The sequence below is a fragment of the Aquarana catesbeiana genome, linkage group LG03, assembly GCF_042186555.1.
Source record: "Aquarana catesbeiana isolate 2022-GZ linkage group LG03, ASM4218655v1, whole genome shotgun sequence".
NCBI lineage: Eukaryota > Metazoa > Chordata > Amphibia > Anura > Ranidae > Aquarana > Aquarana catesbeiana.
Window position 1 is genome coordinate 739,410,436 of NC_133326.1, and position 20,254 is coordinate 739,430,689.

Here is a 20,254-nt window from a genome sequence, read left to right on the forward strand (position 1 = left end):
ACATGTCACGCTTCAAAATTGCACACGCTTGTGGAATGGCGCCAATGTTCGGTACTTAAAAATCCCCATAGGCGACGCTTGAAATTTTTTTTACTGGTTACATGTTTTGAGTTACAGAGGAGTTCTAGGGACAAAATGATTGCTCTCACTCCAACGTTCGTGGTGATACCTCACATGTATGGTTTGAACACCGTTTTCATATGTGGGCGGGACTTACGCATGCGTTCGCTTCTGCGTGCGGGCACATGGGGACAGCGGCGGATCCCGTATGTATACAATGTAATATATAATGGATCCTGTATGTATACAATGTATTATATAATATATCCTGCATGTATACAATGTATTATATAATATATCCTGTATGTATACAATGTATTATATAATATATCCTGTATGTATACAATGTATTATATAATGGATCCTGTATGTATACAATGTATTATATAATGGATTCTGTATGTATACTTCAGTGAGACCTCATATGTGTGTACTGTCAGTGGGATGTGGTTCATCCAGTTGGAAGCTCCTGATTGGTCACTGGCTTTCCCTGGGTGACATTCCTAGTTCTTCCTCACACAGATATTGATCAGGAATTGGTAGGAAATGGTCATTATAGACAGGAACTCACCATGCTGTGCTCTCCTCTCCTTGAGGTCATTTCCGGGTCCCATCAGATCGATCAGTGTAAAGACATGAATGGTGACATCCAGGGCCTCTTCCTCTCCATATGCGTCTATCAGGAGGTTTTTGGTGGTGATCCAGTCTGCATTTTCTAGTCTTCCTCGGGGGATAGGAGGTTTATCTCCATAGGAGAAATCAGACAATTTGTTCCTAAATCTCTTAAAGTCACATTCTATCAGATTCTGCAGAGAATATATGATAAGATCCCCGGGGGATTGTGGGACCTTTCCCACGACACCAGGAGCCGACCCTGCAGAGAGAACAATCAGAAATCATAAACATTCATCCTGATTGGATGATTTCTGACACATGACAGCAGATACAGAACCTTGAAAAAGTATTCATACCACTTGAAATTTTCCACATTTTGTCATGTTACATCCAAAAACCGTAAATGTATTTTATTGGGATTTTATGTGATAGTGTCAGGTCTCTCACTTACCAGACCGGTGAGTCCGCTTGGGCAGAGGGTAGGCTCCCTTACGTTTCCGACTCACGGCCCCTGGTAGAGCAGACAGGAAGCACATGAGTACGAAGTGGTATGAGAGACTGTGCAGGAGTCCGGATTCCAGAAGCTAGAAGTCTCCAAACAACAGATGGTAAACAAGGCACAGGCAACTGGTGCTGAGCAGGAGCTATAGACAGGTCAATACACAGGCAGGGTTCGGCAACAAACGGGCAGCAGAGGTGCAGGAGGAGCAGGCAGAAGCGGGGTCAAACAAGCCGGGGTCAGATGCAGGCAGAAGTCAGGAGAGTCCGAGGGCAAGCCGGGTCGTCAACAGATCAGAACACTGGAACACAGGAACAAGGAACAGGCAACGGGAACTAGGCACAGAGCTGTTGATCAGGCAGCACTGATCAGAGGGGGAGGAAGGCCTAAATAGGCTGATTGGCGCCAAACGCTGCGCCCGTGTGCACGCCGTTATGCCCAGGTGCCCCAGCACGCCCCCGTACAACGGCGTGCCCACCAGCACCACCAGGCAAATGCATAACAATGCCCATAGGTGGACGCACGCTAACACGAGCGCGCGCGTGCGCCCGGGCACCACTACATCCCCCACAGCCAGCCAGAATGCTAACACCAGTGCCCATAGAGGCAGGCACCCGAGCACCCACAGGAACGCGCGCACCAACGCGTCCCGGCGTGCAACGATGCCCAACCAGGTAACCTCTCTGACAGATAGACCAACACAAAGTGGCACATAATTGTGAAGTGGAAGGAAAATGATAAATGGTTTTCAAATAAATATGTGAAAAGAGTGGGGGGCATTTGTATTACACCGAGTCAATACTTTGTATAACCACTTTTCGCTGCAATTACAGCTGCAAACCTTGCCACAAAACTTCAATGGGATTTAGGTCTGGACTGTGACTGGGCCATTCTAACACATAAATATGCTTTGATGTAAACCATTCCATTGTAGCTCTGGCTGTATGTTTACGGTCGTTGTCCTGCTGGAAGGTGAACCTCCGCCCCAGTCTCAAATCTTTTGCAGACTCATATGCCCCGTACACACAGTCTGATTTTCTGACGGAAAATGTGTGATAGGACCTTGTTGTTGGAAATTGCGACCGTGTGTAGGCTCCATCACACATTTTCCATCGGATTTTCCGACACACAAAGTTTGAGAGCAGGCTATAAAATTTTCCAACAACAAAATCCGTTGTCAGAAATTCCGATCGTGTGTACACAAATCCGACGGACAAAGTGCCACGCATGCTCAGAATAAATAAAGAGATGAAAGCTTTTGGCCATTGCCCCGTTTATAGTCCCGACGTACGTGTTTTACGTCAGTGCGTTCAGAATGATCGGATTTTCCGACAACTTTGTGTGACCGTGTGTATGCAAGACAAGTTTGAGCCAACATCCGTCGGAAAAAATCCTAGGATTTTGTTGTCGGAATTTCCGAACAAAGTCTGACCGTGTGTATGCGGCATAACAGGTTTTCTTCTAAGATTGTCCTGTATTTGTCTCCGACCATCTTCCCATCAACTCTGACCAGCTTCCCTGCCCCTGCTGAAGAAAAGCGTCCCCACCACATGATGCTGCCACCACCATGTTTCACGGTGGGGATGGTGTGTTCAGGGTGATGTGCAGTGTTCGTTTTCTGCCACACATAGCGTTTTGTTTTTAGGCCAAAAAGTTAAATTTTCGTCTCATCTGACCAGAGCACCTTCTTCCACATGTGGATCTCTGCAACTCCTCCAGAGTTACCATGGGCCTCTTGGCTCTTCTCTGATGAATGCTCTCCTTGCCCAGCCGGTCAGTTTAGGTGGACGGCCATGTCTTGGTAGGTTGGCAGTTGTGCCATACTCTTTCCATTTTCCGATGATGGATTGAACAGAGCTCCGTGAGATGTTCAAAGCTTGGGATTTTTTTTATAACCTAACCCTGCTTTATACTTCTCCACAACTTTATCCCTGACCTGTCTGGTGTGTTCCTTGGCCTCCATGATGCTGTTTGTTCACTAATGTTCTCTAACAAACCTCTGAGGGCTTCACAGAACAACTGTATTTATACTGAGATTAAATTACATACAGGCGGACTCTATTTACTAATTAGGTAACTTCTGAAGGCAATTGGTTCCACTAGATTTTAGTTACATAGTTACATAGTTACATAGTTAGTAAGGTTGAATAAAGACACCAGTCCATCCAGTTCAACCTGAGTGAGTGTGTGTCTACAACCCTGACCCTTGTCCCTAACCCTGTACATCGCACACTCACATCAGTCCCTACCCTCAATCCAAGGTCCCCATTCATATACTAGGGCCAATTTTGGACAGAAGCCAATTAACCTACCAGCATGTCTTTGGAGTCTTTGGTAGGTTAATTGGCTTCTGTCCAAAATGTAGTTAGGGGTATCAGAGTAAAGGGGGCTGAATACAAATGCCCCTCACATTTTTCACATTATTGTTTATTTGATTTATTTGTAAAACATTTTGAAAATCATTTATCATTGTCCTTTAACTTCACAATTAATGTCCACTTTGTGTTGGTCTATCATATAAAATCCCAATAAAATACATTTACCTTTTTGGTTGTAACATGACAAAATGTGGAAAATTTCAAGGGGTATGAATACTTTTTCAAGGCACTGCAAGTTTGTACTGGCAGCTGGCAATGCTATAAAGAGCATAAAGAAGGGAAGGGAAATTAAATGATCCCCCAATATGTCTATATGTACATTATCCTATGGAGAGATTGGATTCGCTGTGGTGATCTCACATGATTGCCTCCATAGGGGTAAGGTACCTCTCAGATGAATATTGGGTGCTATTAATTAAAAAATAATAAAAAATTATTAGGGGGGCTATTTATTAAAATAATCTCCTTCATGAATATTTCACATAATGTGTGTATTTTGTTTATTTCCTATAATCTTCAGCTCCATCTAGTGGCCATAATGTCATATATTACTTGTTGAGGTATTTTAAGAAAATACTGTATTATGGCCACTAGATGGAGCTGATGATCATAGGAAGTAAACCTGTTAGACAAATTATGGGGATTATCAGTGATGGTTGTAGAAATGACACGAGCTCATAATATTCTTTTTTATATACTGTATAGACCTCCTAATGTATATGTAGGGATTTTAAACATCATGTTTATTGATTGTTTCATAGTTAACTGAAATAATCTATAAATCCTTTATAAAACCTTCCCCCCCTGAATAATGATGTGTCTGATCAGTGTGAACTTAGAACCAAATCTCCCAGCAGTATGTGTCATGTGACACGGGGCTGTTTTCTCCTTAGGATTATAGACAAAGGATCCTCCTGACTACTACACAAATAGCCATAAAATTTTGGGTCCTCCAGTCATTATGGATCACTGGACCATCTCAGAAGATCATTTCTATCAAAGATAAATAAAATCTGAAGACACGGGAATGTGATGGTGGAATTGATGAAAGCTCCTGAACTCTTCTAATGGGTGGACTGACCAGATGTCTACAGGAAATGTACAGACTATGGAGACATAAGATGTCCTATCATCTAATTCCAATCTCTGGAGATGTGAGATGGAGGAAAACATTGGAAAGGATTGTCAGGATCAGCAGTCATACCTTGTGGGGAGGAGGATGAGGAGGAAGAGTTCGCCATGACATCAGGAGATAACCTGAGATGACATCACCTGGAAAGAACACAAACAATAATAAACTCATTTGTAGTGCGATGAACAGGAATTTGCTTCCTTACGTGAATAACAATTGGCTGTTTAGTTGTCCAATCTGAGAAGATCTGAAATGGACTTCTGTCATTTACAGCCCATAACTATGAGGGTCAATATATAACTTAATCCCGGCATTCTTCTGATTGGTATATCTGGGGTCACAAAGGAATTTCACCCTGTTTAGGGCCACAATTTTTACAGGCTCATATATTTAGGTGTCACCTTCACAAATCTGTGCCATTCATAGCCAAGACTGGTACTAATCAGAACCAAAGTATCAGCCAGTAAGATGTCTATAGAGAGGTCAGGTGATAAAAAGGAGAAGACACCAAAATGGAAGTGATGTGTGATCAGCAGAGACCTCCATTCAATAATAAGATGCTTCCAAGTGGATTCTTCGGTATTTAAACACCATTAATTAATTTTGTGTCTCTTTAGTGGCCACTTTGTCAGGGAAAGGTGTACAGTACAATTTAATGGGTGGGATCTGTATGTGTCCTTCAGCCCAGAGTATACTGTACAGTATACTGAAATGTAAGGTTTTTAATATAATTATAATTATTTATGACCTATTAATATTCCTGGCCAGGGCCAAAACTAGGGGGGCAGGGGGAAGGCTGCCCAGGCGTGGCATTGAGAGGGGTGCTGCAGCTGGTACTGATCCTCCTACAACAGCTGAAAGGCTGCTTCTTCTCCTTTACCTACCGCTAACATTCAGCTGCTGCAGGAGGAAAATACAGGGATCAGTACATACCCGTCATAGTTGATCCAGCTTCCACTCCGGTTCCTGCCCCTTCTTCAGATCATGCCCGCCCTCCACTCCTCTGTCCCCCTCCTCTGGTACCCCTGCAGTGCTCACCTCTTCTTCCTGGCTAGTCATGTAGTGCAGGCTGAATAAAAACATGATCCTATAGCATGATATGACACATAAATAGAGTCTGACAGGCTGCACACCCGGATAGTAAATCTTAAACAAGAAAAGGGTTCCCCCGTGGGGTTTTTAAGCAGCAATGAGAATCACAAGAAGGTTATTAAAAAATTGTATTTTTTGTTATCAAAAAGCAATAGGACAAAAATAGATATAAACTTTATGCCCCTGGAAAGCAATAAGGAGGGTCAATAACGGTATACCTTTTGAAAAAATAGAAAATAACTTTATTGTAATCTCAAAGTAGTGGGTAAAAATTGTCCAGCAGGGTGGACAATAACATGAATTGTAGAGTATTTCCCCAAATAACCCCTAATATAAAAAACACACACATGCAGTATTGACAACGTTGTCACATATAACACACCAGTACTGAAAGCTTCATGCATACATACCCAGACCAATGGACCTAAACGGAGCTGCTATAAATGGAAAGATTTAGCCAGGAAGCTGATCATAATTAATCTGTAAACATATGTCTTTTCTAAAACAGAATTGATATTGCTGCAAATGTTCATTGATTTAGAATACAAAAGAACAATGGGGCATGGACTTTTTAGTGACAACTAGGGATGAGCCGAACACCCCCCGAAAAGTGCTAATTTTAAAGGCTTATATGCAAGTTATTGTCATAAAAAGTGTTTGGGGACCCGGGTCCTGCCCCAGGGGACATGGATCAATGCAAAAAAAAGTTTTAAAAATGGACGTTTTTTCGGGAGCAGTGATTTTAATAATGATTAAAGTGAAACAATAAAAGTGTAATATTCCTTTAAATTTTGTACCGGGGGGGTGTCTATAGTATGCCTGTAAAGGGGTGCATGTTTCCCGTGTTTAGAACAGTCTGACAGCAAAATGACATTTTAAAGGAAAAAAGTAATATAAAACTACTCGCAGCTATAATGAATTGCCGGTCCGACAATACACATAAAAGTTCATTGATAAAAACGGCATGGTAATTCCCCACAGGGGAACCCCAAACCAAAATTTAAAAAAAATGGCGTGGGGGTCCCCCTAAATTCCATACCAGGCCATTCAGGTCTAGTATGGATTTTAAGGGGAACCCCGCACCAAAATTTAAAAAAAATGGCGTGGGGTCCCCCCAAAAAGCCATACCAGACCCTTATCTAAGCACGCAACCTCGCAGGCCGCAGGAAAAAAGGGGGGACAAGAGAGCGCCCCCCTTCTGAACTGTACCAGGTCACATGCCCTCAACATTGGAAGGGTGCTTTAGGGTATCGGCCCCCCCAAAGCACCTTGTCCCCATGTTGATGAGGACAAGGGCCTCATCCCTACAACCCTTGGCCAGTGGTTGTGGGGGACTGCGGGCGGGGGACTTATCGGAATCTGGAAGCCCCCTTCAACAAGGGGACCCCCAGATCCCACCTCCTGTGTGAAATGGTAATGGGGTACAAAAGTACACCTACCATTTCACAAAAAAAGTGTCAAAAATGTTAAAAATGACAAGAGACCGTTTTTGACAATTCCTTTATTTAAAGTCTTCTTCTTTCCATCTTCTTTGGGTCTTCTTCCTTCTTCCTTCTTCCGTCCTTCTTCCTTCGGTTTCTTCCTCCATCTTCTTCCTCTGGTTCTTCCTCTGATCCTCTGCTTCTTGCCCTGGTGTTCTCATCTGGCATCTTCCTCAGCGGCGTCTTCTTCCCCGCTTCATTCTTGGGCCACTCCGCATCCATTGGAGGCTCCCGCTGTGTGACGCTTCTCTTCTTCTGACACTTCTTAACCACTTCAATACCAGGGGGCACTTAGACACTTTCCTGCCCAGGACAATTTTCAGCTTTTAGCGCTATCGCAATTTGAATGACAATTGCGCGGTCATACAACACTGTACCCAAACACATTTTTTATCATTTTGTTCCCACAAATAGAGCTTTCTTTTGGTGGTATTTGATCACCTCTGCGTTTTTTATTTTTTGCGCAACAAATAAAAAAACGACCGAAAATTTTGAAAAAAAAACAAGTTTTTCTTTGTTTCTGTTAAAATTTTTTGTAGTTAAGTATGTTTTCTTCTTCAATGATGGGCACTGATATTACTGCACTGATGGGCACTGATAAGGTGTCACTTTTGGGCACCGATGAGGTGGCACCAATGAGATGGCACTGGTGAGGCACTGATGATGGGCACTGATAGGCGGCACTGATGGACACTGATAGGTGGCACTGGTATGCAGCACTAATGGGCACTCATAGGTGGCACTGATGGGCACTCATAGGTGGCACTGATGGGTACTTATGGGTGTCACTGATGGGTACTTATGGGTGGCACTGATAGGTGGCACTGATGGGCACTGATAGGTGGGCACTGATGGGCACTGATAGGTGGCACTGATGGGTGGCACTGATGACACTGATTGGTGGCACTGATGACACTGATGGGCGGCATTGCTGGGCATCACTGATGTTACATTTTATATAATTGTGCCAGTCAGTGCCCATTTGTCTGCACTGATTGGCACAGATTGGGCATAATTTGAACATGTGGATGGGCATGGGGTACATACCTGGCCATCCACATGTTGCCCCCTTCCCTGGTGGTCCTGGCGGCTTCCCTGGTGGTCTAGTGATAAACAATCAGCACAGACCCCCCCTGTCAGAGAGCCACCAATCGGCTCTCCTCTACTCGCGTCTATCAGACGCGAGTGAGGAAAAGCCGATCAATGGCTTTTCCTGTTGACATCGTGGTCAGCTGTGATTGGGCACGGCTGATCATATGGTAAAGAGCCTCTGCCGGAGGCTCTTTACCAAGATTGGTGTAGCGGTGTGTTAGACTGACACACCGCACCATCGATCACCGTGATGCACACCCCACATGCGTGCGGCGGCTGTTATCCTGATGGACATCATATGACGCCCCATCAGGATAACTGAACCACCGCCCGGCCGTCATTTTGCTATAGGCCGGGCAGGAAGTGGTTAATTAATTACTATTTTTGTTATGCTCCATTCTAGGTATTTGCACCCTGCTTGTCCTTTTCTGTGTTAAGACTACAATCCAATTTATCCCCCTACTCAGCGGCTTTATATATCTCCATTCGGTTCTCATTTTTGTTTTTAATTGCATATTTACTTTTTTTTCCACATAAATTGGTAAGTATAAATTTTGTTTCCAGTGTCAAACTGATGCTCTATTACATATTACGATATTGGTTGGTACTAGCAACGGCATTAGTTGTATCTGATTATTTAGGATTCCTTTTCTCAAGGATCTTGTAGCTGTATTTATATTTACCTTGCCTTGCTTGTGTCTCTAGATGCATTGTCAATACCATTTATATTTTCTGCCTTTATGGGGCTCTTGGCTCTGTTCTTTATGTATTTATATATGTATTTGCTTTGTTATGTTATTATGTTATATACATCCCCATAGTATTCTGGTTAGTCTCTCTCTGTCCGCTCTCTGTACAGAATCTTGGGTCTGGCCACTAGGGGTATAGGCGGGTTATCTCACTAAAATGTATATTATTTTTGTTTGTTTTTTCTGTATTGTACAATAAATGTATATATGTATTTCTTTTCCATTCTTTTCAGTCCAAGCAGTGCAGGCTTATCCTGGTAGGGCCAGGGGAGGAGATGTTAGTGCGGGAATACCACGCACATTAGCTGGTATGCATTATTAGAGCACAATGCTTGTCCAGCGCAGCCCATGATGATGCATCTCATGCACTCGATCGTGCACTTCTTCAGAACACACGACAGCAGAATTTAATCCTATATTGCTGAGTATTCACCCTGTAAATAGGTCACGGTGAAACTGCACAAGTACAGAATTTGTTTAATCAAATATTTATTTAAGTTTGACAAATCTATTCAAATAAAGATTTTTTAATGATCAAATTGGTAGATTGGATTGATTTGATAAATGAGATAAACGTTGATTTAGGGAGGGTAACAACTGCCTTTGTTATTATTATTTTTTTACTAGTAATGGTGGCGATCAGGGATTTTTAGCGGGACTGCGACATTGCGGCGGACAGATCGGACACCTAACTGACATTTTTGACACTTTTTTGCGAACCAATGACATTATTACAGTGATGAGTGCTAAAAATATGCACTGTTATTCTACTAATGACACTGACAGAGAAGGGGTTAACACTAGGGGGTGATCAAGGGGTTAAATGTGTTCCCTGGGTGTGTGTTCTAACTGTATGGGGGATGGGCTGCCTGGGAAAACACACAGATTTTTCTTCCTGCATAGCAGAAAGACAGGATCTGTGTGATCTCTCTTGTCAGTTCTGTCACACCGAGTCCACCCCATGGACTGATTTGCTCCCTCCGCTGGCCAGTGGGAGTGCTCGCATGCCCACAATACCTGTTCCCCGTGACCGACATACAATGACGGTGATTTGCGGGAACAAGCTGACCTGCCGCAGTAAAATTATGCCAGCTGGTCAGCAAGTGGTTAAAATATCTAATATTTATGTTTATCATCCATGTTCATTAATTATCCCTGTGTATCGTATTGACCCTCTAGTGCCCAGCACCACTAACTGACCTCATATTTGTGAGCCAAATCAAAGGGATTTATAGTTCCTCAGAAAGGCAATTGCCCCGCGTGTATATACACCTGGACTACATATCCCAGGGATCTTTGCTACCCTCCGTGAGATTGCTGGGAAGAGCTATAAAAGAGGCCAGAGACCTGCCCCATGCTCTCTTCCTCTTGGGCCTCGTGCATAATGGACCTCTACATGCAGGGGAGGTGAGATCGCGGCCTACCAAGGTGGGGTGAAACATCCCAACCCTGATGAGAAGGGCCTAGCACTGCTTGCCGTTTGTCAGACATCCATCCTGCACCACCTCGGTCATCTGACAACCCATACTTCGATAGATCATCACCGCAGAACCACTGCAAGGGCGTCCCTCCGGGAACTGCTGTCTAGAAGGCATTGAATCAGCCTGGTTGTTGGTGAGAGGGCAATCGCCCACCTTTGCAAATATTTCATTGTTATTTCACTTGAACACCCTGTACAGACAGCTTTACCTTGGAAATACTTTACTGCACCTATGTTTGAACACTGTACATAGACATCTTTAGCTTCATCCACTCCAAGGAATACCATTGTCTTGTAACTGCACCTTATTGGATATAGATAATGAGCTCCGACTGCCGGCGAAGACCATCAGGCCTGCAACGTGAACATTGCTGTCATTACTGCTTAAAGGGCCCTCATACTATTCTTATTAAGCCTGATCTCTCATTAGGATTAAAGGTTATATAGGCCGGCCTTGGTTCCAGCTTTAGAAGTTTGCCAGTATTAATGTCTAACTCTTGCCTATCCTTTCAAGTAATATTCAAGTAGTATTGCATTGTACATATGTGTATATAATCTACCGTTATCTCCAAATTACCTCAACTTGTATTATAGAGGAATTCCGGATCTATTACCTTCTCTGTGTAACAATATTCTCTGTGAGTTATTCCAGTAAATGTTAATAGAATATAAACGCACTGAGTTGTTTGACTTATTACTTTAAGGTGGTGCAAAGATGTCTGAACCCAGAGTGTCAGGTGGGTTGGAAAGTTCACAAGGTCATGGCAGTGCAGATGTGCAAGCAAATCCAAGCAGTCCCCAAGGGGGTCGTGCTACATATACTTATAGATACTTATAGATAGTATGAATGTTACAAAAAATGGTCACTGTTCCCACCTATAACTGGTCATTACAGCAAGGAGCACTGGAAGGGCAACGCATGTCAAATAAAATAAACATATCCCACGCCACTAGATAAATAAAATGTATACTGCTGCAAACACTGGAGGTGATACCAAAACCCTAAAATAAGTAAAGAGGACACTGCACGGATACAATCCAGTTCTTTATTGTGCTTATCATAAAGAAGATAAAGACATTATTTGATACTACATGTTTTATGTCACTGAATATCTATAAAGAATTAAGGACGTTTGTTGTTGACTAGATCATTCACTCCTGAGCACATGATATTTTAGTGTATCACTTGCACTTATGCACATTGTCACTTTATTGGTTATTTTCCTATGTATGGCTGTATGATATGCAGCATTGCATTGTGTACATTCTCCCACACCCTGTGGTTGGTATTTATTTTACAGCACAGCACTATTTTTATATTTGCATGTCAAATAAAACCAAAGAATTTCCAAGCTCAACTTACCATCTTTTCTTCACTGTTTAGATTCTATTTTTTCTCTTACCCTTCCTCTTTTCTTTTTTCCCCTCTTTTTTCTTCTTTTCCCTTCTTTATGTTGAAGAGAAAGGGGGAGGGGAGATGAAGTGAGATTTTTTTTGTCTTTCTCCACCTTTTATAATTGGCATCTATTGGCATTTATAAAGATAGACTCTCTTACTCCCATATGTACTTTTAAGCTTTTGAGGTTACAAAATTCAGTATCTATTAATAAAGATATATAACAAGTATCCCCTAATAATTGTCGTTCTCTGGTTGTGATACATTCAGAGCCGCCACACTGGAAGTTTTTTCCAGTTTAGTATTTTCTTTGTTCAGTGGTCCTCTGAATCACTAATGTTTCCTTTTTTATTCTTTCATTTTTTTCCTTCCTTTTCCCACTGTGGCGGGGGTGTACTTGTTGTATCCATTTTTTATTTTTATTTATCTGATATCTGAGGTTATTATGGGTACCCTGAATTTTCAGGGATTTAAAAATCCAAAGAAGAGGTCCCACATTTTGTATAATATACATCAGCAGAAAATACATGTTCTTTTTTACAATAAACTCATTTTAAGGAGTCCTCTTCCCCCCAAATATCCACGTGTTATTATACAGTAAACATTGGTTTACAAGGAATTGCCTGATAGTAAAACCAAAGGGGTCATTATAGGACTTCATGTCTCTGTACTCTGTGATAGAAATAATTTCTGATTCTAAGGGCCGCTATCTTTTTCTTAAATGTACGCTTCATAATCAACTTTTTACACTTGTACATATCTACCTTCCTAATACAGGTCAAACATCTTCTTTTCTCTTTATTTTACCTAAATCAGAACAATTTGCCTCGGGATGCATAATATTAGGTGGAGATTTTAATTTGATATTTGATCCCCTTTCGGACTCCTCCTCTGGGAAAAGTAGAGCACCCTTTCCAGATCTCCATTCTATTATCCATAGGCTTCAGATAGATATTTGGCGTATGCCGAATCCAACCATCAAGGACTATACTTATGAATCATGTTGTGCCTCGATTAGAGTCCCACAGTTAGAGTCCCATTTTTCTCTACAAGTTTTTGGACACATATTTACATATCTTTCTGGAATGGTGCCTCTGTAGGAGTATTAGTGTTCCACACTCACTCCTATACATATACTTATGAATCAGCAGCACATTCTTCCTATAGTCGGATTGATTATATTTTTGCATCTCATCACACCTTGAGCCAGTCTCCTACAGCAACCATTGGTTCCCATATATGGTCGGATCATTTCCCAGTCAGTACCTCATTTCGCCTTCAAATAATAATAAGAGGACTGCTCTCTGGCCCCTGACTGAGATGCTCTTAGGAGACTCGTTAGTACAAACAGATATTGAAGCAGCTATTCAGGAGTTTCATATACAAGACCCGACCCCTAAACCAATTCAATGGGTATTGAGAGGAATATTAATTAAACATGGCTCCAGGTTGAAAATAGCCAAATCGTTTGCAATAGAGACATTACTCCATGAAATCCGTACCCTAGAGGCAATTAAAAAATAGGCCCCTGACTCTGCCACCCTACAACCACTTCTATATAAACATATAGAACTCAGTAGACTACTTGATCAATCATACACTATATTTTCTAAAGTATTGAGACGCCTGCCTTTACACACACAAACTTTAATGACATCCCAGTCTTAGTCCGTAGGGTTCAATATTGAGTTGGCCCTCCCTTTGCAGCTATAACAGCTTCAACTCTTCTGGGAAGGCTGTCCACAAGGTTTAGGAGTGTGTCTATGGGAATGTTTGACCATTCTTCCAGAAGCACATTTGTGAGGTCAGGCACTGATGTTGGACAAGAAGGCCTGGCTCACAGTCAATGCTCTAATTCATCCCAAAGGTGTTCAATCATGTTGCAGGCCAGTCACGTTCCTCCACCCCAAATGCACTCATCCATGTTTTTATGGACCTTGCTTTGGGCACTATTCCAAATCATTTGGTGGAAGGAGGATTATGGTGTGGGGTTGTTTTTCAGGGTTTGGACTTGGCCCCTTAACTCTTAAGGTGTCAGCATACCAAGACATTTTGGACAATTCCATGCTCCCAACTGTGTGGCAACAGTTTGGGGATGTCCACTGTGATGGAACCACCACTAACTCTGCTTTGGTGCTTCCACCAGTATACCGCTTCCTCCATTTTGGACATAGGAACCAGATATTTTAGCTGACCATACAAGACTAGCCCACAAATAGCTTGTATGAGAACTGGCACACTTTATTGAACAGAAATACTGGCTTTTTATACACTTGAAAAATAGGTCAGTCACCACATGAACAATAACCCAAATATTTACCCAAAACATCACACAATGGTTTAGATAACTAAATAGAGCTGACTCATTGCTAATCCAATCATAGACTATCCTCCAAGAGTTAGTCAAATTAACCACCAGACAGACACAATAGGTGAAGGGAAATTCACACCTAGACAATGCTTTGATTAATCAGGATCTCCCTGTAGCAGACTGTACAGCTCCTACATTGAAGCCCATGGAACAGAGGCCAATGTGACCAGGTATTTCAATTAACATGTATAGTTCAGAATCAAACAAACCAGAAATTGTCTTCAGGGCAAATCCAAGAAAACAGTCTCTGAAAAATGTAACAGAAAGAGAAATATAGTAATAACAAATGACAGGGTGAATGTGTAAATGTGGGCAGAAAAGGTCCCTGCAGCTAGTGTCTGTGACAGTGCCTCCCCGTCCCATAGTTTGGCAGACCCAGCTAGATCCACCACAGGTCAGCTTGGGGCTGTGTCTTATAGTTCCGTTTGCCAGGAAAGCCCATCAGCGTTCCCATGAGTGGAGACTGTGAGCCAGACTTTCTCGTCCAACATCAGTGCCTGACCTCACAAATGCGCTTCTGGAATAATGGTCAAACATTCCCATAGACACACTCCTAAACCTTGTGGACAGCCTTTCCAGAAAAGTTGAAGCTGTTATAGCTGCAAAGGGTGGGCCAACTCAATATTGAACCCTACGGACTAAGACTGGGATGCCATTAAAGTTTATGTGTGTGTAAAGGCAGGCGTCCCAATACTTTTGACAATATAGTGTATATGCAACATAAAGAATTAGCTCATTGTGACTTGCATAAATTTGGCAATAAGAATGGTCGGCTCTTAGTTCAATTAATTAGGGTTCCCGCATGTATATATCTAAGATATCATGCTCATCTCAGGGCTTGCTATATTCCTCTGAAGCCACAGCCAAAGCTTTTCAGTAATTTTACTCCTCCTTATATAACATTTCAGCCACGTCATTGGATACTCGTGATTATTCACTTACTCATTTGGATTAACCACTTTACGATTGTTTTATTGTAGCTTTACTGCTACAGGATGGCCACTGTGAGCAGGATCATGTATATATATACATGATTCCGCACTTTCGGGTCACCGCTCGTATAATCACTGTGGGAACCATCACTGTGGGACTCAGTGTCCTCCGACACCCACAGATTATGCCATTACTAGTAGTTGCATACAGGCTTCTTATATACATTCCCTGATTCATTTAGATCAGGGTGGGTTTGTCCCTGGTAGAGAGGCCGGGGACAACACCACTTAAACATTCACTCTCATTGATTATGTTATTAAAAAAAGTTTACCTTCTCGCAATTGATGTGGAGAAGGCTTTTGACTGTGTCTTGTGGGATTTTATCTCAGCCTACCTTACACAGATTGGTAGACCATCGGATTGTTAAATAAAATATTGGCTCTCTATGAAACCCTCATTGGCTAGAGTTAGGATTAATGGTATCCTCTCCGATTCCAATCATATACATAATGGCACTCGCCAAGGGTGCCCACTCTCGCCCTTAGGGCGATGTGAGATTAAGCTGAGTTTATACACAGATTATCTATTATTATATATATCAAACCCCTCAGTGATATTTCCAGCACTCATACATGAATTTACACACTTTGGACATCATAGTAATTGTAAGGTAAACGTACATAAGACCGAGATCTTCAATGTCTCTATATCAGATTCTACCATTGTCAGTTTACGGAACTCCTTTCCTTTTATATGGAAACCAAAAGTCATCAAGTATTTAGGAATGCAAATTCCATTTAAGCTAGACGATCTTCATGACCTAAACTATAAATTTTTTTTATCATTTGTAAACTTAAGGAATGATGAACTCTGAAACATTCCTGGTTCAGGCGGACGGCATTATTAAAAAATATATATATTTTACCACAAATTCTCTATGTTTTCCAAGCAGTCCCCATAGACCCTTCACAGGCCTTTTTTAGTTCATTATAATCTTTATTTTTGTGATATACATGGACTGACTCACCAGCCAGAATCAGATACAATATCCTCACTAGGGATGAGCTTCGAGTTCGAGTCGAACTCATGTTCGACTCGAACATTGGCTGTTCGCAAGTTCACCGAACAGCGAACAATTTGGGGTGTTCGCGGCAAATTCGAATGCCGCGGAACACCCTTTAAAAGTCTATGGGAGAAATCAAAAGTGCTAATTTTAAAGGCTAATATGCAAGTTATTGTCATAAAAAGTGTTTGGGGACCTGGGTCCTGCCCCAGGGGACATGGATCAATGCAAAAAAAAGTTTTAAAAACGGCCGTTTTTTCAGGAGCAGTGATTTTAATAATACTTAAAGTCAATCAATAAAAGTGTAATATCCCTTTAAATTTCGTACCTGGGGGGTGTCTATAGTGTGCCTGTAAAGGGGCGCATGTTTCCTGTGTTTAGAACAGTCTGACAGCAAAATGACATTTGGAAGGAAAAAACTCATTTAAAACTACCCGCGGCTATTGCATTGCCGACAATACACATAGAAGTTCATTGATAAAAACGGCATGGGAATTCCCCAAAGGGGAACCCCGAACCAAAATTAAAAAAAAAAAATGACGTGGGGGTCCCCCTAAATTCCATACCAGGCCCTTCAGGTCTGGTATGGATATTAAGGGGAACCCCGGCCAAAATTAAAAAAAAAAAAATGATGTGGGGTTCCCCCTAAATTCCATACCAGACCCTTCAGGTCTAGTATGGATTTTAAGGGGAACCCCGCGCCAAAAAAAAAAAAAAAACGGCGTGGGGTCCCCCCAAAAATCCATACCAGACCCTTATCCGAGCACGCAACCTGGCAGGCCGCAGGAAAAGAGGGGGGACAAGAGTGCGGCCCCCCTCCCTCCTGAACCGTACCAGGCCACATGCCCTCAACATTGGGAGGGTGCTTTGGGGTAGCCCCCCAAAACACCTTGTCCCCATGTTGATGAGGACAAGGGCCTCATCCCCACAACCCTGGCCGGTGGTTGTGGGGGTCTGCGGGCGGGGGGCTTATCGGAATCTGGAAGCCCCCTTTAACAAGGTGACCCCCAGATCCCGCCCCCCCCCCTGTGTGAAATGGTAAGGGGGTACATAAGTACCCCTACCATTTCACGAAAAAAATGTCAAAAATGTTAAAAATGACAAGAGACAGTTTTTGACAATTCCTTTATTTAAATGCTTCTTCTTTCTTCTATCTTGCTTCATCTTCTGGTTCTTCTGGCTCTTCTGGTTCTTCTGGTTCTTCCTCCGGCGTTCTCGTCCAGCATCTCCTCCGCGGCGTCTTCTGTCTTCTTCTCCTCGGGCCGCTCCGCACCCATGGCATGGGGGGGAGGCTCCCGCTCTTCTCTTCTTCTCTTCTTCTTTTCTTCTTTTCTTCTTTTCTTCTCTTCTTCTCTTCTTCTTCATTTTCTTCTCCGGGCCGCTCCGCAATCCATGCTGACATGGAGGGAGGCTCCCGCTGTGTGACGGCGCTCCTCGTCTGACAGTTCTTAAATAACGGGGGGCGGGGCCACCCGGTGACCCCGCCCCCCTCTGACGCACGGTGAATTGACGGGACTTCCCTGTGACGTCACGGGGAATGCCACAGGGAAGTCCCGTCAATTCACCGTGCATCAGAGGGGGGCGGGGTCACCGGGTGGCCCCGCCCCCCCCGTTATTTAAGAACTGTCAGACGAGGAGCGCCGTCACACAGCGGGAGCCTCCCTCCATGCCAGCATGGATTGCGGAGCGGCCCGGAGAAGAAAATGAAGAAGAAGAGAAGAAGAGAAGAAAAGAAGAAAAGAAGAAAAGAAGAAAAGAAGAAGAGAAGAGCGGGAGCCTCCCCCCCATGCCATGGGTGCGGAGCGGCCCGAGGAGAAGAAGACAGAAGACGCCGCGGAGGAGATGCTGGACGAGAATGCCGGAGGAAGAACCAGAAGAACCAGAAGAGCCAGAAGAACCAGAAGATGAAGCAAGATAGAAGAAAGAAGAAGCATTTAAATAAAGGAATTGTCAAAAACTGTCTCTTGTCATTTTTAACATTTTTGACACTTTTTTCGTGAAATGGTAGGGGTACTTATGTACCCCCTTACCATTTCACACAGGGGGGGGGGCGGGATCTGGGGGTCACCTTGTTAAAGGGGGCTTCCAGATTCCGATAAGCCCCCCGCCCGCAGACCCCCACAACCACCGGCCAGGGTTGTGGGGATGAGGCCCTTGTCCTCATCAACATGGGGACAAGGTGTTTTGGGGGGCTACCCCAAAGCACCCTCCCAATGTTGAGGGCATGTGGCCTGGTACGGTTCAGGAGGGAGGGGGGGCCGCACTCTTGTCCCCCCCTCTTTTCCTGCGGCCTGCCAGGTTGCGTGCTCGGATAAGGGTCTGGTATGGATTTTTGGGGGGACCCCACGCCGTTTTTTTTTTTTTTTTTTGGCGCGGGGTTCCCCTTAAAATCCATACCAGACCTGAAGGGTCTGGTATGGAATTTAGGGGGAACCCCACGTCATTTTTTTTTTTTAATTTTGGTTCGGGGTTCCCCTTTGGGGAATTCCCATGCCGTTTTTATCAATGAACTTCTATGTGTATTGTCGGCAATGCAATAGCCGCGGGTAGTTTTAAATGAGTTTTTTCCTTCAAAATGTCATTTTGCTGTCAGACTGTTCTAAACACAGGAAACATGCGCCCCTTTACAGGCACACTATAGACACCCCCCAGGTACGAAATTTAAAGGGATATTACACTTTTATTGTTTGACTTTAAGCATTATTAAAATCACTGCTTCTGAAAAAACGGCCGTTTTTAAAACTTTTTTTGCATTGATCCATGTCCCCTGGGGCAGGACCCAGGTCCCCAAACACTTTTTATGACAATAACTTGCATATAAGCCTTGAAAATTAGCACTTTTGATTATTCATGTTCGTGTCCCATAGACTTTAACGGTGTTCGCATGTTCGAACGAACTTTTTTCCTGTTCGCATGTTCTGGTGCGAACCGAACAGGGGGGTGTTCGGCTCATCCCTAATCCTCACTAGGCTTAAATCTTTGGGATGGGCAAGCTTACCCCATTTGGGTTACTATCACAAGGCAAAACACCTTACCAGTATTTTGGATTGGTTTCATAATTCCTCTGGGAAAATATTGGTTCAAATAAATGAAGAGTTGTCCGCTTCTCCTCTTACATCTCTAACGTGGACTTTGCCTTCTTTACAATCAGGAACAGGCTTTATATCTCTGGGTGTCTCATTAGCTCTTAGAGTTTGGGACCATTTACTTCAAATATTTCCGCTGTCCTTTTATGTGAGTGTTGAATTCTATGTGATACACTTTTGAGACCTGCACCAGATTGGTATTGTTATATGAGTGGTGGGAGGAGGTATTCCCTCCAATCCTGCCCCTGTATGATTTGTGATTCTATTTTTTTTGTAGTGGTTCTTTCACTCTATTTCTTTGTAATTATTGCTATACTCTAATAAAAAAATATATTGTTACATATATTATTAAAAAAGGAAAAGAAGAATGATTGGTGTCTCACCTTGTTAGATCTGTCCATACATCCTCAGATTGTATGTTCTCTTCTGACAATGAAGAGATCTGGAAATACATCTAGTGAGCAAATATTTTTTTTGCCTCGGAGGTAGAGAGGGGTGGGAGGGGGAGGGGGGATTTCCAGTAACATAACACACCTCCACCCATATAGACTATTCAGACGTCCTTATTCTCTAATACAACACGGCACTGGGTGTGTCCACATTCTTCATCCTGTATAACGAGCTGAACATGTCTCATCCAGAGGCTTGCCATATATTATACAATTTTGTTATTTCATTTTTTTAGATTTACCTTCAACTATGTAGTGCAAGGACCTGCCTGACTGCATGCCAATTCAAAGTGTTTAGGTTTGACCTTATATCATCTAGTTTTGGTAAATCTAAAGGCAAATTGTATAATGTATGGCCATCCTAAGGGGTCTATTCAT

At 42.9% G+C, this 20,254-nt stretch overlaps 1 protein-coding gene across 2 annotated transcripts in view; it reads right to left on the bottom strand.

The window, feature by feature from the left end:
- The window catches only part of LOC141133867 (NACHT, LRR and PYD domains-containing protein 3-like), a 314,489-nt gene extending 294,606 nt beyond the window's left edge, over positions 1–19,883 (bottom strand). For both annotated transcript variants that reach the window (XM_073623452.1, XM_073623451.1), the window contains exons 1-3: positions 19,811–19,883; positions 4,757–4,824; positions 632–934 (exon numbers count right to left, since the gene is read on the bottom strand). In XM_073623452.1, the coding sequence (XP_073479553.1) occupies positions 632–934; positions 4,757–4,793 (340 nt within the window). In that variant the 5' untranslated portion in view covers positions 4,794–4,824; positions 19,811–19,883. The remainder of the gene's footprint in view (positions 1–631; positions 935–4,756; positions 4,825–19,810) is intronic.
- Positions 19,884–20,254: the final 371 nt, after the last annotated feature.